At 35.2% G+C, this 23,577-nt stretch overlaps 1 protein-coding gene across 1 annotated transcript in view; it reads left to right on the forward strand.

Moving 5' to 3' along the window:
• Positions 1–315: 315 nt before the first annotated feature.
• LOC148944442 (TBC1 domain family member 30-like) overlaps positions 316–23,577 on the forward strand; it is a 175,222-nt gene continuing 151,960 nt past the window's right edge. Inside the window, exon 1 of the mRNA XM_089099930.1 lies at positions 316–372. Coding sequence (XP_088956056.1) covers positions 316–372 — 57 coding nt within the window. The remainder of the gene's footprint in view (positions 373–23,577) is intronic.

Here is a 23,577-nt window from a genome sequence, read left to right on the forward strand (position 1 = left end):
GGAGACCAAATAACCTAAGAAATGTTAGCTGTGGATTAAATATTTGTTCTAAGATATTTAGCAATCAAGATCTTCTAGAAAGAATCTTGTCTAAAGGAATTAATGATAGCAATAGGGAGGTTTTGATGAAAAATAGCACAATTCAACGGAACTAGCAAGGCAGGTGATATTGCTTTCAAAAACCTTATGGAGGCCGATAAAAAGTAATTACAAATTTATGAAGATATCGTTAATGAAAACGAAAAAGAACGATCGGCAGATGTTGAAATGATTCAGAGCCATATTTACTTATTAAGAGACTATAAGGAGGATAGAATGATTGTTCCTAAACGTCAACAGGTTATTGAAGATCTATATAATGAGTTGGATCGGGTTCGTTCCCTCGGGTGAAAAGGAAAGCTTACGAGGCTTATACAGCACTCAGAGAGAAAATTTTCAATCCTACGAAAAATTAAATAAAAAGATTGACAAATGTCATATGGATAGCATTGGTAAGGTTGTTATATTAATTAAAGAAAATTCTGGACCGCGAAAAGAATACACCTCTAAATTATACAAAATAATTGAGGAAAATGTAGAGGAGGAAAGACAGGCCCGTAGGGTGGCCGATAAAAAATATTAACAAGATGTTGAAAAAACAATTGACAGAATAATGAAAACTCGTTGGGGAAATTCGCAAAGTGACGTTTTCTCACGAGTTACTTATAGACCGTCGGATAGCCATAAGGATTTGTCTAAGGATCAATCGCGAGAAAATCAAATTACCAGACATTATATGCTAAGACAGAAAAACATGCAACTTGGTTGACAAGGGGGACCGGTCCATAAAACAAATTGAGAGGCTAAGCCTTCGTGCCTGAAAAACGAAATACACGATATTCAATCTCGGAATGATAATAATCCTGTAAAATGTGATTCCTCGGAGCCCTTTTCTAAAAACTACGACAATAGAGAGGACAAAATAACCTATAAAAGAACAAATTGGGCTATAGCCCATAGTAAAGGAAATATTGACGAGTATGTGAAACCACATAAAATATAAGGAAAATTAAACGGAAAATTGACCAAAATAGTAATTGATTCAGGGAGTGAGGAAATTTGTGTGCCAAAGGACCTAATTAAAAAGACAGAAATAAACCATAGGGATACGATTACAACAGTATGTTATCATAGGCAGCGCAATCGCGCTGCCTAAGTAAAGAACGATATTGGCACAATGTATTTTGTTTTCCTTTAGACCAGGGCACTTCGTATCGAAGGAGTTGTCGTAGAAACTACAAAAAGGGCTCATTCGACTGGAAATTAGAGTGGCTTGTGCCCTTTTTAATAGTCGATAGTGATTGAAAGGCAATTAACACCCCTTCCACGCCCACCATTTCCCCAAACACATCCAATCATAATTTTGAGCTGTCTATTTTGTTCAGCGTAGTTGATTTCCAAATAGAAATTAGGTTTTTGAGGAGGACACTCCCCCACAGCCCTCAGGGCAAGGGTTTTAAGTTATTTCCTGGGGGCATATAAAGTTTTTTATAGAAAGCGTTGTCGCAGAAACTTGAAAAAAAGGCTCATTCGATTGGAAATTCAAAGGGCTAGTGCCCTTTTTAATAGTCGAAAGTGATAGGAGGGCAACTAACCCCCCTCTCACGTCCACATTTTCCCCAGACACATCCAATCAAAATTTTGAGATAGCTATTTTCTTCAACGTAGTTGAAAATTCTGAGGTCTTTGAGGATGACAACCCCCCCCCCCACAGCCCTTAGGGCCAGGGTTGTAAGTTATGCCCTGGGTGCATATAAGGTTTTTATTGAAAGCTTTGTCGTAAAAACTTGAAAAAGGGCTCATTCGATTATAAATTCAAAGGGCTAGTACCTTTTTCAATAGTTGAAAGTGATTTGAGGGCAACTAAACCCCTCTCATGCCCACCTTTTCCCCAAACACATTCAATCAAAACTTTTAGATAGCCGTTTTGTTCAACGTAGTTAAAAGTTATAGAAATTAGGTCTTTGAGGATGATAACCCCCTCAGAATCCTCGGGGGAAGGGTTGTAAGTTATGCCCTGGGAGCATAAAAGGTTTTTATAGATAGTAATGTTGTAGAAACTTCAGAAAAGGGCTCATTTGAATAAAATTAGAAGGGCTTGGGAGCATTTAAGGTTTTTATAGAAAGCGTTGTCGTAGAAATTTGAAAGAGAGCTCATTCGATTGGAAATTGAAAGGGCTAGTGCCCTTTTAAATAGTCGGAAGAGATTGGAGGGCAACTTACCCGCCTCTCACTCCCACCATTTCCCCTAACACATCCAATCAAAATTCTGAGATAGCAATTTTCTTCAACATAGTTGAAAGTTTTAGGAATTAGGTCTTTGAGAATGACACCCCCCAGCCCTCAGGGCAAGCGTTGTAAGTTATGCCCTGGGGGCATATAAGGTGCTTATTGAAAGCGTTGCCGTAGAAATTTCAAAAGGGCTCATTCGATTGGAAATTGAAAGGGTTAGTGCCTTTTTTAATAGTTGAAAGTAATTGGAGAGCAACGAACGCCCCTCTCACGCCCACTACTTCCCCGAACACATCCACTCAAAATTTTGAGATAGCCATTTTATTTAACGTAGTCGAAAGTTCTGGAAATTAGGTGTTTGAGGATGACAACCCCCTCACATTCCTCAGGGTAAGGGTTGTAATTTATGCCCTGGGGCATATAAGGTGTTTATAGAAAGCGTTGTCGTAGAAACTCAAAAAGGGCTCATTCGATTGGAAATTGAAATGCCTATTAGTGCCCTTCTTAATATTCGAAAGTGACTGGAAGGCTTTGTTATAGTAAAGATCGATGTGGGTACAATAGAAAGGGTTAATGCCTTTTAATAGTCGAAAGTGATTGGAGGGCAACTAGTCCCCCTCCCACGCCTACCCTTCCATTTGTCCATTATGTTTAAAAACTAAATGTTGCCTTAAGATTAAATAAATATGTACTGTGTTAATGCTAATTCCCAATAAGGCATCTCAGCAGTATCTCAAGAACGACTGACGGTACTATGTTCAAACTTTCAGGGCTACCTCTGCTCTTAAAATTTAACCAAATCAAAATAGCGTAAGTGTGTCCAAGCTATAAAAGAAAGTAAACAGATTTTTTTGCGAATGGTATCAAGTTTTCTATTTCAGGTAAACTAGAGGACCAAGCGTGAAACTACCACAAATCAGCATCAATAAATAAATGAACCCCAAAACGAACAGAAATTACAATAAATAATAATAATATATTAAAAACCCGTCGTATACAATAAATGCACAATGACAGAGTATACAAAAATGCGAAAAGAGGAAACAAAAAGAAAATATACTAAAAAAATAACAACAAAAGCAACAACTTCTTAAATAGTATCCAAAATAGTACGAAAAGAGGAAACAGAAAGATAACATACTCAAAGATTACAACAGAAACAACAATTTCTTCGAAAATAGCAACAAGGACAACAACTTCTGAAATGAGAAAAAAAAAGAAAAAAAAGGGAAACAAGAGAAAAAATTAAACAAGCAATCTTGCCCACTCGTGCTTTAGAATTGCTGGTTTTGTTTTTTGCCGGCTAATAAGTGTCTCAACAGCTAGATTTGGGTCCGCTAGGTTGTAGCGCCGAATCTGAAAACTATTTTTTGTCCATGGTGGCAATTTTAGTAGGTACTTAGAAAAACGGAAAAACAAAGAGCGGATTTTAGACTTTTCACGGTTTGCCAATAATTTCTAGAAAGGGGTCACATATAATATATGATAGATGTGGCAGAGCGGTGGCGTTGTAAATACTTGCCAGTAGTGGACGGTTAAATCTCAGAGTGGATTTAACGATCAAAGTATAGGAGCTGTAAATTCGCCGTTCAAGATGTGAGATCAGGAGGGAGCGGGTATGCGGTAATGAGGTACCTATTGGCAGCCCAAGATATACTATTTTATCAACTGGTTTTACTGAGCAATCACCTACTGTGACATTAATTGGAGGGTCATCTTTGAATTGTAAAGCAGGACTTCCGACTTTTGGGAGTTAAATCTCAGACCGACTGTCACGTAATTGGGTTGCACACATGAGAGAGTTTCTGAAAATCGGTTCAGCGTCAAGCTGAAGTTCAGTTTGTCATTAGTAAAGCATACTAGGGATACGTCACTGGAACTGAGAATGCATGATGAAGGACAGCTGTCTTGAAGCTCAATAATGTAATTGTTGAAGAAATTGGGGGATGAAACTGCCTCCTGACGGGCACCTTTACGGACTGGTATCAAAGCTGACCTTGGAGCTGGCGGAAGGCCTTTATCGGGAAGGAGCTTTAGTCGCACGCGAAGGCGAGAGTAAAAATCACGGAAAGCCCGAATTATATTTGAGTTCACTCATCTTTCAGCTGAGTTTAGCAACATAAGCGCATGAATCTATGAATCAAACTCTCTCTGCAGGTCTAAGCCACTGATCGCTAGGCGTTCTCTTGATTTGTGTGAATCCAGGAGTGCATATGCAACGACATGGAGCGCTTCAGCACAACCAATACCGCGTTGGAAACCGAATTGTCTTGGTGGACTGCAACACAGTTTCTCAAACTCATCTACAAATAAAAGTTCAAATAACTTGCAAAGAGAAGTAGCAATCGTGATTGACGGAAAAAGGAGCATTTCATGGTAACTTTTCCTTTTTTAGGAAATGGTGTAAGATCTCCAATAGAGAAAGTGGTTGGGACAATGCCCTGAATGAGGATAATCTGCATCAGGAGAGTTACATGACTAATGAGAGCGGGCCCACCACTTTTTAGATGGAGTGCGCTGATCCCGTCAATCCCGAAAGATTGTTTAGGTTTTAGGTGAGAGATGGCCTTGCATACAGCTCCCTGTGTTACAACATAATCACCCTGAGGACAACTATCTAAGAAGTCGTCCAACTCAGCTTCGTATCTTTCGTTGAGGGCTGGGTCAGGAGGCAAAAATTCTGACCCATAGTACGCGTACCATTCAGAATCAGGGATAGCATTTGGGGACGAAGACTCATCGCTTTTAGAGGACAGAAAACGCCAAAGGAGAGAAGGATTAATTTTTGCCCGTGTAGATTCGGTATCAATCATCTTTTTTCTGCGAGCTTTTAGCTCCTTCGCGAATTTTCTTTTTGTGAGCAGGCGGATTGAATTGACTACCCCCGAACGGCGTCGTCCACAAGAAATCCAAAGTTGAAGCCAAAATTTAGACTTAGAATGGGTATCCACTAACTCTGGATTTTCATACCAGCCAGGAAGGGTAGGATGACGGGGTCTGCTTAGAGGGACGGCAGCTTTTTCAGCAAAGCGAAGGGCATGGCCAATTTCTGCGCACCGAGTATAAACTCAAATAACCGAGTCAAACTCAAAACAAGCAGAAGTTAACAAGAGTAGGGCTCAAAACCCGTATGCCTTCCCAAGGCCAGAACATAATTTGCACTTTACTGAAAAAAATACAAATGAATGTGCATTGTCAGTTTAATATACATATACTAATATTTAGTAATCAAAATGTAGATATTATTTGATTTATTAAAGTTATAAAAGTAAAAACATTTATGTTTTTTCAGTAAAGTTTTTATTGTTTAAAAAATATACATATACTGATGTTTAGTAATCAAAATGTTAATATCATCTGATTTATTAAAGTTATAAAAGTAAAAACATTTGTATTTTTTCAGTAAAGTGAATATAAGCACAAATGCCCGTCTGCTTGGGTGAGAATAGAAATTGCAAGGAAGGGCGGTACAATCCAGAGAAAACAATAAAAGTAGGCTTAGTAGGCTACCTACTCTTGCAGTGGATGTTTTAATAGGAGGGGACTTTGTGGATATCGGAAATCTCCTATTCTTAAAAGCGAATTCTCTAAAGGTGGGAGAAGCGGAAATGGCTAGGTCACGTAATATTGAAAATAAGACGCGCGAAATTGGTTTTTCGGGAGAATTTTCAGAAAATAGAAAACTTAGAAACACATGTTACAAATACGAGACGCCGACAAGTATATACCAAGTGAAGCACTAATTATACCCGAGAACTGAGAATAAATTCATCGTACTTGCTTTTACTCGTAAAGTTCGATAAATTTTAGTACAATATGAAAAAACAAATGTCGGAATTCAATTCCCATTTGATGACGAATTATTTGTTTCTAGTAGTAACCATCTATTGAATTTGCGTACAGGTATAGCAATTTCCATGTTATTTGCGTACAGGTATAGCAATTTCCTATGCTCGTCTGGATTCTGCTACTCCTATGTACCAAACAGGTTTTTCTAGTAGTCCTATTCTACAGGTCATTACACCTTTGCCAAGAGGAACGAGTATAACTTGATTGGTGATTAGGATTTGAATAAAAGGAATAGTTTTCTTTACAAATGATATTAGTGCAAGATAAAAAAAAGGAGTAATTAGTGATTAGATAACTTTTTAACGTGAAATCTCTGAATAAAATATTTTTGGAGAAATTATTTAAAAGGTATAGTTTATTTTTTTTAATGTATTTTATAGCTATTAGCAAAACGTCTAGCATAAAGATCAAGGTATTTCGGAGAGAGCAGCTCACTTCATATACGGGATAATTTGCATTCATCTTAGTTTTTAATGATGTTCCTTTTTTGTTAATGCGAAAGGGTTACCAACTTGTGGATAAAGATGGGTTTTGTCTAAATCTAACCGGAAACTCAAAATTGATAGGAGGCAAGATCAAAAAAGGGGTAATTAGTGATTAGATAAATTTTTAACGTGAAATCTCTGAATAAAATATTTTTGGAGAAATTATTTAAGAGGTATAGTTTATTTTTTTTAATGTATTTTATAGCTATTAGCAAAACGTCTACCATAAAGAGCAAGGTATTTCGGAGAGGGCAGCTCGCTTCATATACGGGATAATTTGCTTTCATCTTAGTTTTTAATGATGTTCCTTTTTTGTTATTGCGAAAGGGTTACCAAATTGGTGATTAAGACGGGCTTTGTCTAATTCTAGCCGGAAACTCAGAATTGGTAGGAGGCAAGATAAAAAGGGGTAATTAGTGATTAGATAACTTTTTAACGTGAAATCTCTGAATAAAATATTTTTGGAGAAATTATTTAAAAGGTATAGTTTATTTTTTTTAATGTTTTTTATAGCTATTAGCAAAACATCTAGCATAAAGAGAAAGGTATTTCGGAGAGGGCAGCTCACTTCATATACGGGGTAATTTGCATTCATCTTTGTTTTTAATGATGTTCCTTTTTTGTTATTGCGAAAGGGTTACCAAATTGGTGATTAAGACGGGTTTTGTCTGATTCTAGCTGGAAACTCAGAATTGATAGGATGCAAGATAAAAAAAAGGGGTAATTAGTGATTAGATCACTTTTTAACGTGAAATCTCTGAATAAAATATTTTTGGAGAAATTATTTAAAAGGTATAGTTTATTTTTTTTAATGTATTTTATAGCTATTAGCAAAACGTCTAGCATAAAAAGCAAGGTATTTCGGAGAGGACAGCTCACTTCATATACGGGGTAATTTGTATTCATCTTAGTTTTTAATGATGTTCCTTTTTTGTTATTGCGAAAGGGTTACCAAATTGGTGATTAAGACGGGCTTTGTCTAATTCTAGCCGGAAACTCATAATTGATAGGAGGCAAGATCAAAAAAGGGGTAATTAGTGATTAGATAACTTTTTAACGTGAAATCTGAATAAAATATTTTTGGAGAAATTATTTAAAAGGTATAGTTTATTTTTTTTAATGTATTTTATAGCTATTAGCAAAACGTCGACCATAAAGAGCAAGGTATTTCGGAGAGGGCAGCTTGCTTCACATACGGGATAATTTGCTTTCATCATAGTTTTTAATGATGTTCCTTTTTTGTTATTGCGAAAGGGTTACCAAATTATGGATTAAGACGGGCTTTGTCTTATTCTAGCCGGAAACTCAGAATTGATAGGAGGCAAGATAAAAAAAGGGGTAATTAGTGATTGGATAACTTTTTAACGTGAAATCTCTGAATAAAATATTTTTGGAGAAATTATTTAAAAGGTATAGTTTATTTTTTTAAATGTTTTTTATAGCTATTAGCAAAACATCTAGCATAAAGAGCAAGGTATTTCGGAGAGGGCAGCTCACTTCATATACGGGGTAATTCGCATTCATCTTAGTTTTTAATGATGTTCCTTTTTTGTTATTGCGAAAGGGTTACCAAATCGGTGATTAAGACGGGCTTTGTCTAATTCTAGCCGGAAACTCAGAATTGATAGGAGGCAAGATAAAAAAGGGGTAATTAGTGATTGGATAACTTTTTAACGTGAAATCTCTGAATCAAATATTTTTGGAGAAATTATTTAAAAGGTATAGTTTTATTTTTTTTAATGTATTTTATAACTATTAGCAAAACGTCTAGCATAAAGAGCAAGGTACTATGGAGAGGGCAGCTCGCTTCATATACGGGTTAATTTGCTTTCATCTTAGTTTTTAATGATGTTCCTTTTTTTTTATTGTGAAAGGGTTACCAAATTAGTGAATAAGACGGGCTTTGTCTAATTCTAGCCGGAAACTCAGAATTGATAGGAGGCAAGATAAAAAAAGGGGTAATTAGTGATTGGATAACTTTTTAACGTGAAATCTCTGAATAAAATATTTTTGGAGAAATTATTTAAAAGGTATAGTTTATTTATTCTAAAGAAAATGACGTATACCTTTCCAGAGCATGTACTTGACGATGGAGAAATAGGGTTAAAGTGATTAGCAGTTACGAGTGAGGATTTCCCTCTGGTCACTGAATTGCCTTATGTTCCTAGGTACCTTTCCAGAGCATATACTTGACGATAGAGAAAAAGGCAAGAAAAGAATTTTAATAATGGATAGCTCTACCTCTCCGACGTGTTCTGTATAAAACGCAAGTGGTGCTTGAACAGTGTTGTCAATTTAAGGCTGTGTGTGTTTCTTTGGGATGTGTGTGTCTCTTTGGGCTGTGTGTCTCTTTGGGGTGTTTGAGTCGTGTTTTTCTGTTTATTTTTCTTTTGGCTGTTTTAGTCTTTTTTGTGTGTGTTTTTATATTTTGGCAGTTTGAATATTTATGGTGTGTGTGTGGGTCTCTTTTGGCTGTTTGTGTCGTTTTAGGCTTTGTCCCTCTGTTGGATGTGTGCGTCTCTTTGGGCCGTGTACTTCTCTTTGAGCTGTATGTGTCTCTTTGGGTCGTGTACGTCTCTTGGAGCTGTATGTGTCTCTTTGGGATTTTTATGTCTCCTTGGGACTGTTTGTGTTTCTTTGGGCTGTTTGTGTCTCTTTGGACTGTGTGTCTTTTTGGAGTGTCTGAGTCTTTTTGGTCTGTAGATGTCTCTTTGAGCAGTTTGAGTCTTTTAGGTTTGTGTTTGTCTCTTTGAGTTGTGTTTCTCTTTGGGCTGTGTGTGTCTCTTCGAGATATTTGTGTTTCTTGAGGCTTTTTGTGTCTCTTTGGGCTGTGTGTCTCCTTGTGCTTTTTGAGTCTTTTTGGTCTGTTTGTGTGTCTCTTTTGGTTATTTGTGTCTTTTTGGTCTGTGTGTGTCTCTTTTGGCTGTGTGTGTCTCTGTGTGCTGTGTGTGTTTCTTTGGACTTTGTGAGTCTCTTTGGGCTGTGTGTCTCGTTGGACTGTTTGAGTCTTTTTGATATGTTTGTGTCTCTTTGGGCTGTTTGAGTCTTTTTGAGCTGTGTTTGTCTATTTGGGTTGTTTGTGTGTCATTTATCCATATGTGTCTCTTTGGTCTGTTGGAGTCTTTTATGTCTGTATATCTTTCTATTGGATGTCTGTTTCTCTTAGGGGGCCGTGTGTGTATCTTTGGGCTTTGTATGTCTCTTTGGGGCATTTTAATCTTTTGGTCTGTATGTGTCTGTATGGGCGTTTGTTTTTTTTTGTCTTTTTTGGGTGTGTGGTCTGTGTGTTCCTCTTTTGGCTGTTTGTGTCGTTTTTGGCTTTCTGTCTCTCTGTTGGATGTGTGCGTCTCTTGTCTCTTTGGGCTGTGTGTCTCTTTGAGCTGTTTGAGTCTTTTTTGGTCTGTTTATCTGTCTCTTTGAGCTGTTTGAGTCTTTTTGATCTGTGTTTGTCTCTTTGGGCTGTTTGTGTCTCTTTGGGCTGTGTGTGTTTCTTTGGGCTTTGTGCGTCTCTTTAGGCTGTGTGTCTCATTGGACTGTTTGAGTCTTTTTGATCTGTTTGTGTCTCTTTGGGCTGTTTGAGTCTTTTTTGAGCTATGTTTGTCTCTTTGGGCTTCTGTCTCTTTGGGCTGTTTGCGTTTCTTTGGGCTAAGTGTGTCTCTTTGGGCTGTTTGAGTCATTTTGGTTTCTGTCTCTTTCTTTTGGCTGTTTGTGTGTCTCATAGGGGTCGTGTGTGTCTCTTTGGGCTATGTGTGTCTCTTTGGGGCGTTTGAATCTTTTGGTCTGTATGTGTCTGTATGGGGGTTTTTTTTTTTTGTCTAGTTTTGCGGTTTTTTTATATTTTGGGGGTGTATGTTTTCTTTGGGCGTTTTGTGTCTCTCTTTGGGCTATGTGTCAATAAGTTTAAGCAATAAATATCTTTGAGCTTAACCCGTCTTTATTCTTTAGAATAGTTCTATTGTAAGCAAGTAACAAACTCTTTCCTGAAGTCACCTCTTGGATACACAATGCAGAAGCTTCATTTAAGAAAATATGAAAAAATTGTAGGTAAGTAACAAATTCTTTCTTGAACTCACCTCTTGGATACACAATACAGAAATTTCATTAGAGAAATTATGAAAAAATTGTAAGTAAGTAGCAAATTTTTTCTTGAATTCACCGGCTGGATAAACAAAAAGACATTTAGTTCCAGAAATTATGACAAAATTCTAAGTAAGTAACAAACTCTTTCTTGAAGTTACCTCATGTATACACAATGCAGAAATTTCATTTAAGAAATTATGAAAAAATTGTAAGCAAGTAACAAACTCTTTCATGAAGTCACCTCGTGGATATGAAAAAATTGTAAGTAAGTAGCAAATTCTTTCTTGACTTCACCTGCTGGATAAATAAAAAGTACATTTCTTTAAAGGAACTATGACAAAATTCCAAGTAAGTAACAAACTCTTTATTGTTTTCATGACTTAGATACACGATGTAGAAATTTAATTCAAGAAATTATGAAAAAATTCTCAGCAAGTAACAATTTCCTTCTTGAAGTCAACTCTTGTGTAGAAATTTAATTCTAAAAATTATTAAAAAATTCTCAGTCAGTAACAATTTCTTTTTTGATGTCAATTCTTGGATGCACAATACGAAAATTTCATTGTAATTAAGTAGCGAATTCTTTCTTGAATTCACTTGATTGATAAACAAAAAAGACATTTTGTTCAAAAAATTATGGCAAAATTCTAAGTAAGTAACAAACTCTTTTTTTGTTTTCACGAGTTAGATATATGATGTAGAAATTAAATTCAAGAAATTATGAAAAAATTCTCAGTAAGTAACAATTTCTTTCTTGAAGTCAACTCTTGGATACACAATATGGGAATTTCATTCAAGAAATAATGAAAATATTTGTAAGTAAGTAACAAACTGTTTATTGATTTCACCCCTTGGATATACAATACAGATACTTTATTCAAGAAATTATGAAAAAATCGCAAGTAAGTAACTTTTTTTTTCTCTTTATCACAAACAATTTTCACTTAGCTACACGATGTAGAAATTTAATTCAAGAAATTATGAAAAAATTCTCAGTAAGTAACAATTTCTTTATTTTCAATTAGCTGCACGATGTAGAAATTTAACTCAAGAAATTATGAAAAAATTCTCAGTAAGTAACAATTTCTTTCTTGAAGTCAACTCTTGGATACACAATACGGGAATTTCATTCAAGAAATTATGAAAAAATTGTAACTAAGTAGCAAATTCTTTCTTGAATTCACTTGTTGAATAAACAAAAAGACATTCCATTCAAGAAATTATGAAAAAATTCTAAGTAAGTAACAAACCCTTTATTGTTTTCACGAGTTAGATATACGATGTAGAAATTAAATTCAAGAAATTATGAAAAAATTCTCAGTCTAAGTAGCAAATTCTTTCTTGAATTCACCTGTTGGATAAACATAAAGACATTTCGTTCAAGAAATTATGACAAAATTCTAAGTAAGTAACAAACTCTTTATTGTTTTCACGAGTTAGATATACGATGTAAAAATTAATTTCAAGAAATTATGAAAAAATTCTCAGTAAGTAACCATTTCTTTCTTGAAGTCAACTCTTGGATGCACAGTACGGAAATTTCATTCAGGAAATTATGAAAATATTTGTAAGTAAGTAACAAACTCTTTATTGATTTCACCTCTTGGATATACAGTACAGATACTTCTTTAAAGAAATTATGAAAAAAAATCGCAAATAAGTAACTTTTTTTTTCTCTTTATCAAAAACAATTTTCACTTAGCTACACGATGTAGAAATTTAATTCAAGAAATTATGAACAAATTCTCAGTAAGTAACAATTTCTTTCTTGAAGTCAACTCTTAGATACACAATACGGAAATTTCATTCAAGAAATTATGAAAGTATTTGTAAGTAAGTAACAAGCTCTTTATTGATTTCACCTCTTGAATATACAGTACAGATACTTCATTCAAGAAACTTGATTAAACACGTTTTGAAACTACATGCTATTTGAATGCCTTTCCTTGGCACCTTTCAAAACGAGCGGGGATTCCCCACTGCTTCCTACACATTGCAAAAAAGTGAGCAGTACGAAAACTCCCCGTTTTCAACCAGACTGGTTTTTTTAGACAACACGAGAGACATGCAAAGTCGACATAGCTTTATTTCATTTTTAAGGTTGTTTTAAATGAGGTTACGTGTGCGCACGTAACCTCGTCTAAATTAACCTTAAAAATGAAATAAAGCTATGTCGACTTTGCATGTCTCTCGTGTTGTCTAAAAAAAACAGTCTGGTTGAAAACGTGGAGTTTTCGTACTGCTCACTTTTTGCAATGGGTAGGAAGCAGTGGGGAATCCCCGCTCATTTGGAAAGGTGCCAAGTAAAGGCATGCAAATAGCATGTAGTTTCAAAACGTGTTTAATCACGTTTCTTGAATGAAGTATCTGTACTGTATATTCAAGAGGTGGAATCAATAAAGCGCTTGTTACTTAATTACAAATACTTTCATAATTTCTTGAGTGAAATTTCTGTATTGTGTATCTAAGAGTTGACTTCAAGAAAGAAATTGTTACTTACTGAGAATTTTTTCATAATTTCTTGAATTAGATTTCTACATCGTGTAGCTAAATGAAAATTGTTTATGATAAAGAGAAAAAAAGTTACTTACTTGCGATTTTTTCATAATTTCTTGAATGAAGTATCTGTACTGTATATCCAAGAAATTTCTACACAAGAGTTGACTTCAAGAAAGAAATTGTTACTTGCTGAGAATTTTTTCATAATTTCTTGAATTAAATTTCTACATCGTGTATCTAAGTCATGAAAACAATAAAGAGTTTGTTACTTACTTGGAATTTTGTTATAGTTTCTTGAACGAAAAATCTTTTTTGTTTATCCAGCAGGTGGATTCAAGAAAGAATTTGCAACTTACTTACAATTTTTTTATATCAACGAGGTGACTTCATGAAAGAGTTTGTTACTTGCTTACAATTTTTTCATAATTTCTGAAATGAAATTTATGCATTGTGTATCCATGAGGTAACTTCAAGAAAGAGTCTGTTACTTACTTAGAATTTTGTCATAATTTCTTGAGCGAAATGTCTTATTGTTTATCCAGCTGGTGAATTCAAGAAAGAATTTTCTACTTACTTACATTTTTTTCATAATTTCTTTAATGAAATTTCTGTATTGTGTATCCAAGAGGTGACTTCAAGAAAGAACTTGTTACTTACTTACAATTTTTTCATAGTTTCTTAAATGAAGTTTCTTCATTGTGTATCCATGAGGTGACTTCAGGAAAGAGTTTGTTACTTGCTTACAATAGAACTATTCTAAAGAATAAAGACGGGTTAAGCTTAAAGATATTTATTGCTTAAACGTATTGACACATAGCCCAAAGAGACACACACGACCCCTATGAGACACACAAACAGCCAAAAGAAAGAGACATAGACCAAAATGACTCAAACAGCCCAAAGAGACACACTTAGCCCAAAGAAACACGAACAGCCCAAAGTGACAGAAGCCCAAAGAGACAAACATAGCCCAAAAAAGACTCAAACAGCCCAAAGAGACACAAACAGATCAAAAAGACTCAAACAGTCCAACGAGACACACAGCCCAAAGAGACGCACAAAGCCCAAAGAAACACACACAGCCCAAAGAGACACAAACAGCCCAAAGAGATAAACACAGACCAAAAAGACTCAAACAGCTCAAAGAGACACACAAACAGACCAAAAAAGACTCAAACAGCTCAAAGAGACACACAGCCCAAAGAGACAAGAGACGCACACATCCAACAGAGAGACAGAAAGCCCACAACGACACAAACAGCAAAAAGAGGCACACACAGACCACACAGCCCAAATAGACAAAAAAAATGTCCATACAGACAAATACAGACCAAAAGATTAAAATGCCCCAAAGAGACATAATAATCCCAAAGAGACACACACGGCCCCTCAGAGACACAGACATCCACAAGAAAAATATAAAGACCAAAAACACTCAAACAGCCCAAAGAGACACACATAGCCCAAAGAAATACAAACAACCCAAAGAGACACAAACCCAGCTCAAAAAGACTCAAACAGCCCAAAGAGACACAAACAGATAAAAAAGACTCAAACAGTCCAACGAGAAAAATAGCTCAAAGATACGCACAAAGTCCACGGAAACACACGCAGCCCAAGTAAACAAACACAGCCCAAAGAGAAACATACAGACCACAAAGACTCAAACAACCCAAAGAGACACCCAAATAGACCAAACAGACTCAAACAGTCCAAGGAGACACAGACACCCCAAAGAGACACAAACAGCCTCAAGAGACACACCCAGCTCAAAGAGACACAGACAGCCCAAAGAGAAACACAACTCAAAGAGACAAACACAGACCTAAAAGACTCAAACAGCTCAAAGAGACATCTACAGACCAAAAAGACTCAGACACTCCAAAAAGACACACAGTCCAAAGAGACACACACAGCCCAAAGAAACACAAACAGTCCCAAGGAGACGAGACACAAACAGCTCAAAGAGACACATACAGATCAAAAAGACTTACACGACCCAAAGAGACACATATAGCTCAAAGAGAAGTACACGGCCAAAAGAGACGCACACATCCAACAGAGGTAAAAAGCCAAAAACAACACAAACAACCAAAAGAGACCCACACACAGACCATAAGGATGCAAATTGCCCAAAGAGACAAACACAGACCAAAAAGACTCAAACAGCCCAAAGAAACATAAACAGATCAAAAGGACTAAAACACCCAACAGATACACACAGCCAAAAGAGACACACACAGCCCAAAGAAACACAAACAGCCTTAAATTGACAACACTGTTCAAGCACCACTTGCGTTTTATACAGAACACGTCGGAGAGGTAGAGCTATCCATTATTAAAATTATTTTCTTGCCTTTTTCTCTATCGTCAAGTATATGCTCTGGAAAGGTACCTAGGAACAGAAGGCAATTCAGTGACTAGAGGGGAATCCTCACTCGTAACTGCTAATCACTTTAACCCTATTTCTCCATCGTCAAGTACATGCTCTGGAAAGGTATACATCATTATCTTTAGAATAAATAAACTATACCTTTTAAATAATTTCTCCAAAAATATTTTATTCAGAGATTTCACGTTAAAAAGTTATCCAATCACTAATTACCCCTTTTTTTTATCTTGCCTCCTATCAATTCTGAGTTTCCGGCTAGAATTAGACAAAGCCCGTCTTAATCACTAATTTGGTAACCCTTTCGCAATAACAAAAAAGGAACATCATTAAAAACTAAGATGAAAGCAAATTATCCCGTATATGAAGCGAGCTGCCCTCTCCGAAATACCTTGCTCTTTATGCTAGACGTTTTGCTAATAGCTATAAAATACATTAAAAAAAATAAAACTACCTTTTAAATAATTTCTCCAAAAATATTTTATTCAGAGATTTCACGTTAAAAAGTTATCTAATCACTAATTACCCCTTTTTTATCTTGCCTCCTACCAATTCTGAGTTTCCGGCTAGAATTAGACAAAGCCCGTCTTAATCACCAATTTGGTAACCCTTTCGCAATAACAAAAAAGGAACATCATTAAAAACTAAGATGAATGCAAATTACCCCGTATATGAAGTGAGCTGCTCTCTCCGAAATACCTTGCTCTTTATGCTAGACGTTTTGCTATTAGCTATAAAAAACATTAAAACAAATAAACTATACCTTTTAAATAATTTCTCCAAAAATATTTTATTCAGAGATTTCACGTTAAAAAGTTATCCAATCACTAATTACCCCTTTTTTTTATCTTGCCTCCTATCAATTCTGAGTTTCCAGCTAGAATTAGACAAAGCCCGTCTTAATCACTAATTTGGTAACCCTTTTACAATAACAGAAAGGGAACATCATTAAAAACTAAGATGAAAGAAAATTATCCCGTATATGAAGCGAGCTGCCCTCTCCGAAATGCCTTGCTCCTTATGGTTGACGTTTTGTTAATAGCTATAAAATACATTAAAAAAAATAAACTATACCTTTTAAATAAATTCTCCAAAAATATTTTATTCAGAGATTTCACGTCAAAAAGTTATCTAATCACTAATTACCCCTTTTTTGATCTTGCCAACTATCAATTCTGAGTTTCCGGCTAGAATTAGACAAAGCCCGTCTTAATCACCAATTTGGTAACCCTTTCGCAATAACAAAAAAGGAACATCATTAAAAACTAAGATGAATGCAAATTACCCTGTATATGAAGTGAGCTGTCCTCTCCGAAATACCTTGCTCTTTATGCTAGAAGTTTTGCTAATAGCTATAAAATACATTAAAAAAAAAACTATACCTTTTAAATAATTTCTCCAAAAATATTTTATTCAGAGATTTCACGTTAAAAAGTTATCTAATCACTAATTACCCCTTTTTTTTATCTTGCCTCCTATCAATTCTGAGTTTCCGGCTGGAATTAGACAAAGCCCGTCTTAATCACCAATTTGGTAACCCTTTCGCAATAACAAAAAAAGGAACATCCTTAAAACCTAATATGAATGCAATTTACCAAGTATATGAAGTGAGCTGCCCTCTCCAAAATACCTTGCTCTTTATGCTAGATGTTTTGCTCATAGCTATAAAAAACAATAAAAAAATAAACTATACCTTTTAAATAATTTCTCCAAAAATATTTTATTCAGAGATTTCACGTTAAAAAGTTATCCAATCACTAATTACCCCTTTTGTTATCTTGCCTCCTATCAATTCTGAGTTTCCAGCTAGAATTAGACAAAGCCCGTCTTAATCACCAATTTGGTAACCCTTTCGCAATAACAAAAAAGGAACATCATTAAAAACTAAGATGAAAGCAAATTATCCCGTATATGAAGCGAGCTGCCCTCTCCGAAATACCTTTCTCTTTATGCTAGACGTTTTTCTAATAGCTATAAAATACATTAAAAAAAATAAACTATACCTTTTAAATAATTTCTCCAAAAATATTTTATTCAGAGATTTCACGTTAAAAAGTTATCTAATCACTAATTACCCCTTTTTTGATCTTGCCAACTATCAATTCTGAGTTTCCGGCTAGAATTAGACAAAACCCATCTTTATCACATATTTGGTAACCCTTTCGCATTAACAAAAAAGTAACGTCATTAAAAACTAATATGAATGCAAATGAACCAGTCTATGAAGAGAGCTGCCCTCTCAGAAATATCTTGCTCTTTATGCTAGACGTTTTGCGAATATCTATAAAATACATTAAAAAAAAAGCTAAACCTTTTAAATAATTTCTCCAAAAATATTTTATTCAGAGATTTCACGTTAAAAAGTTATCTAATCACTAATTACCCCTTTTTATCTTGCCTCCTATCAATTCTGAGTTTCCGGCTAGAATTAGACAAAGCCCGTCTTAATCACCAATTTGGTAACCCTTTCGCAATAACAAAAAAGGAACATTATTAAAAACTAAGATGAATGTAAATTACCCCGTATATGAAGTGAGCTGTCCTCTCCGAAATACCTTTCTCTTTATGCTAGATGTTTTGCTAATAGCTATAAAAAACATTTAAAAAAATAAACTATACCTTTTAAATAATTTCTCAAAAAATATTTTATTCAGAGATTTCACGTTAAAAAGTTATCCAATCACTAATTACCCCTTTTTTTATCTTGCCTCCTATCAATTCTGAGTTTCCTGCTAGAATTAGACAAAGCCCGTCTTAATCACCAATTTGGTAACCCTTTCGCAATAACAAAAAAGGAACATCATTAAAAACTAAGATGAATGCAAATTAACCCGTATATGAAGTGAGCTGCTCTCTCCGAAATACCTTGCTCTTTATGCTAGACGTTTTGCTAATAGATATAAAATACATTAAAATAAAATAAACAATACCTTTTAAATAATTTCTCCAAAAATATTTTATTCAGAGATTTCACGTTAAAAAGTTATCTAATCACTAACTACTCCTTTTTTTGATCTTGCACTAATATCATTTGTAACGAAAACTATTCCTTTTATTCAAATCCTAATCACCAATCAAGTTATACTCGTTCCTCTTGGCAAAGGTGTAATGACCTGTAGAATAGGACTACCAGAAAAACCTGTTTGGTACATAGGAGTAGCAGAATCCAGACGAGCATAGGAAATTGCTATACCTGTACGCAAATAACATGGAAATTGCTATACCTGTACGCAAATTCAATAGATGGTTACTACTGTTTCTGTGGTAAAAGTAAAAAAAAACTAAAAGTGAGAAAAAAGATACAAAGCGAAACTACGATTTAAAAATACTATTTTCATTTTGCGATGACTTAATTCCTACAACGACAAAAGGAAATAAAAATATAAGGAGAATAGAAATGTTAAACGGAACTACAATAAAGAAAGGCAGTCAAAGATTGTGGACGCTGGAGTCCATTCCAAATTTATTGATGATTTATTTTACGTGATTGACAAAATTCAGAAAAGTGGAAAAGAAAAAAGTAATGCAGAAAAGAGACAGAATTTGCGGATTCAGCCTGCAGTGGCGAAAAATTAAAAAAAAATAGGAGAAGTACAAAATGACGAGAAGACAAAAGTGTTCAGGGCGGACAAAGAGGTCTAAGACCCAGTGGGAAAATTACAAACCTGCAGTAAAACAATCAAGCTTAGCAGGGAGGAGAAGGTACATGACCTATTAAGGATAATCTACTTATAGGCCTATACTCAACAGTGAAGACACAGATTTTGAGATCAGGCGAATTTGAGAAACGTCCATTTATAACCCGCTTGCTAATAGATTCACACTCCAAACTGTTATTTATTCGTTGATTCTATTATGAGCAGTGTTGCCACAAGTGACACTTTCATGCCTCTTTTTTTTTAAAGTAGTACTTTTCGGGAAGCGTGACACTATTGTGACACTTTTTAGCAAAAGTGGCATTTTTTACAAAGAAGAAATAAAAAATTTAAAAAAAATGGGAAGGAAAACTGTCTGTAGAAAAGTGTCGATATTCCTTTTTCTTTCATTTTTCCATCCCTCTGTTTTCAGATTCAGAAATGCATGTTTCCGAATCGAGTTCTGACAGAGTTAGTGTCTGATCGACTGTTAGTTGTATTTATCATTGGGTCATCAATATCTGCGATCTATGTTTGCGGCATTCTTTTTAGTATTTTCGGGAAGAAAAGTTTCTAGTAACCGAATGCACTACAATAATCCAGATAGTCCATTTTGTGGAAAAATTGGATGAAAAACTTTGAATGTAGACGAGTATTGCTGTCCCTTTTTTCCTTTTTCTCAAAAGAAAAAAAGTTCGGACGGCTTTTTCTCTTTTCTTTTTTTGTTCTTTTTTCGCGCTATGAGCAAAGACTACTAAAAAAAAAATAAGATGAAAGTAAACTGTGAAACGAATTCCCTTTTTATTCAGTAAGTGTCATTTGCGTTTTAGCGGGTTTTAAAAGGGAGGGGGGAGCTGGAAAGATAACAAGAGTGAAAGTGCTGCGCAGAATCAGCACTGCCTAAGCAAAATCAATACTACTTTTTTATAGTTGATAGATAGTACTAGCGTCGACTTTTCATATTTGAGAATTTTAAGATACGGAAAACCGCGCAGAGGTGATCCCAAGCGGATTGGACAATATTTTCATGGTTCATTTACACATTACGAAAATCCATCTGTACCTTTTCGAACGATGGCCTAGAAAACGCTACGTTTTAATGCAAAGTTTTCCAATAAATGCATTAGCGTGACCTAAGTTTTCGAGATGAGGACAAGTTTTGGTACTTGACTATTATATAAAACACACTCGAGAAGTGAGGTTTGGTTAATTGCTAATGAAAAAACAATATGATGAGAATAGAATACTAAATTGTGAAAACTACAACTTGAAAATATGCTCCCAGAACGTGGAAATGTTCTCAAAAATCGTGTTAAAATGAATTCGGCCTTCTGCCGCAGACAACAGGCCACATACGACAATTCTTTAACCAAGAAATAAATGAAAAGAACTACAGTAACAAATGGCATTTTACTTTTAGAAAACCACTTATTGACACGCAAATTGACGGTTTTCAAACATGGCCTTGTGGTACACTTCGAAAAATGTTGCTTTTTGTAAGAGTACAAAGTCATGGTGGGTCCATTAACGCAGTGTTTTGTTTTGGGCAATAGCCTTATCCTGGAAAAATATAATTGCCTGTTCTTCGGTCCTTGGCAAATCTCAAATCTTAATTTGAACATCCATAGTGAGACATCATATTCTATCACTAGTTAAAGAGAAACAGTGTCCTCAAGAATTGCGTTAATAATGAACTAAAATGAACTAGATCTAGAATCGTGTTAATAATGAACTTTTCTTTGTCTTTCAGACGGTCAGCCGACACCGAAGGTCCCAATTTAATAATTAACAAACGACCTTCACAATTTTGCTAATAAAGTATTCTATTTTCATTACATTTTATTGGCATCGAACTTTGCTTCTCGAATGTGTTTTATATAATAGACAAGTACCCAAGTTTTAAAAGAAGAATATTGGCTAATTGGCTAAAAAAAATGATTAGAATTAGCTGCAGTGCCTGTATCTATGATCAAAACATCAAGAAGGATATAATGTCCTTACCCTGCTCTGAAAGCTGTTGAGCAAAAGAGAGCCAAATGACACCATTTTCCTTGGTTTTCTTATAAACCTGGGTGATCAGTATCATACAAGCTTGGGTGGTCTTAAACCAAGTTATCAGATCATGAAGTTTTTCATGATACATAGTCATAGTTTTATTCATTTGAAAACCTTACCAAGACCTTATTTTTAGGACTTTAAAAGACCTTATTTATTTAAAAGCCTGCAGTTCATCCTGATTTGACCAAATCGTTGCGGAAAGCAAAAAAAAACGTCGCAAAAAAACTTTTCCTAGTTGCCTTAAACTTAAAGGGGATTTAGAGAGGACCAATGAAGGCCCCTCTTGATCAGCATATAAAGGCAAAGAAAGTGTTTTAAAAAATTAGTTATATCAATTTCAGACACGTGAATTTCTGGAAACGTTAAATTCTCCTCTTTTTGGAAAATCGAATATATTCCAAAAAAAAAAAAAATTAGCCCGTATTGATCTGTGGTGCCAGAAGTGAGCCCAAGTATGTTTCGTGGCAAATTGCCTTGCAACTTGTTGGGCCGTTGGGCATCAGCAATAGGCAAAACATGTTTTTCAAAATGTTTTGAAATAGTCAGTGGTTTTGAATTGATTTGCCAAACCCCAAAATGGGACAAAAATAATTTTTCTTGCTCTACTTCATTGATATGATACAGTCCAGTTAATAAAACTGGGCCAAGATAAAATTAACGAAGATAATGAATTCTGGAAGAAAATTTCGGCTGTATCCATTCGCAACAAGACAAAGTTCAACGTTCTTCTTAGCTAATTCGCTTCTGAACTACAGAACTACTGAACGTAAATGAAAACAAGGGAAAATCAATAGAACAACTAATCAAGAAACAAATCAGTTTGATTTTTTCGTGACGTTAGAATTCTTTATTTTATCTAAACACAACAAAACAGAATTCTTTTTTATAAATCATATGGTCATGCATCAATTTAAAAAAAAAAAAAAAAAAAACAAAAAAGAGTTCTGACAAAACAGTACATGAAACAATCATGGTTGCAGCGGCAGCTGCAACCTAGTAAAGAGCGAACCACAGCCCATAGCAATCAAAAGTTGAAAAACGTGTTTCCAAAAAAACTGTCTGGTGAAAAAAAAAATTGCCATCTGACACTGAATCAGGAATGGTAACTATTGTTTCGGTTAATTTTAGAAGTAAAAGTTTATTTCGAAAAGAAATTTATGGTGATTTTGAAAAAGAGCCAGAAACCCCTTGAAAATGGCGTCACATAGAAATAAAAAGTGCATCATCGGAATCAGCATGGTCGAAAACCTATTGTAGGATAATTACAGTCCCCCACCTTGAACACCAAGGAAAATGACTTTTTTGCATGGGTAGCACTGATCTGTCTCCCTTTTTTTTCTAGAAGGGCTAGGGGGTAGACAGATTATCATAGAGAGATGTGTGATAGGTCATTCGCAAGGGAATTAAATTTGTAAGTGCCCTTTTTAAGTGACCAAAAAGATTGGAGGGCAAATAGCCCCCACCCTCCCTACAGACCCCCTCCTCCCAACTAGTCCTATAAAAATTTTGAGATAGCAATTTTGTTTAACATAGTTCAAAGGTCTAATATATATGGTTTTAATGATGATATGGCCCTCCATAGTCCCTGGGGAAAGGCTGTATGTGGTATCGGGTGTATTGATATCGCGTGTATCGGTATCGTGCGTATTGGTGCCGCATGTATCGTACCGGGAATATCGGTATCTGCTGTTGTTTATTTTCAGTCATTTTCTAGGCTCGTTTTTAAAGCATGGCCCAGCAAGGTATCGGGGTTGCAGCGGCTGCTGCAACCTAGTAAAGAACAAACCACAGTCCATAGTAACCATACGTTAAAAAACGCGTTTTGAAAAGAAACTGCCAAGTGAAAAAAAAACTTCCATCTGACACTGACTCAGGAACGTTAACTATTCTTTCGGTTCGTCATAAAAGTAGAAGTTTATTGCGAAAAGAAATTTATGGTGATTCCGAAAAAAAAGCCTCACACCCCTCGAAAATGATGTTAGATCAAAATGAAAAGTGTACCATTGGAATCAGCATGGATAAAACCTTGTACAGGAAAGTTACAGTCCCCCTCCCTGAACAACAAGGAAAATCACTTTTTTGCATCGGTAGCACTGATCTGTCTCCCGTTTTTTTTTGTTTTTTTTTGTTTTTTTTTTGTTTTTTGTTTTCTTTGGTTTTTTAACAGGTCTAGCGGGCTACCAGAACATCATAAACATCATAAAGAGATTATTAATGGCTGATTCAAAAGCTATTTCTCATATCTACGTGCTTTTTATAAATTCTGCTATCTGCAAGTAGAATGGCCTTATTGACTACAAACAGGGCTCCT

The sequence above is a fragment of the Artemia sp. Qi Xiang Cuo genome, chromosome 14, assembly GCF_049724085.1.
Source record: "Artemia sp. Qi Xiang Cuo chromosome 14, ASM4972408v1, whole genome shotgun sequence".
NCBI lineage: Eukaryota > Metazoa > Arthropoda > Branchiopoda > Anostraca > Artemiidae > Artemia > Artemia sp. Qi Xiang Cuo.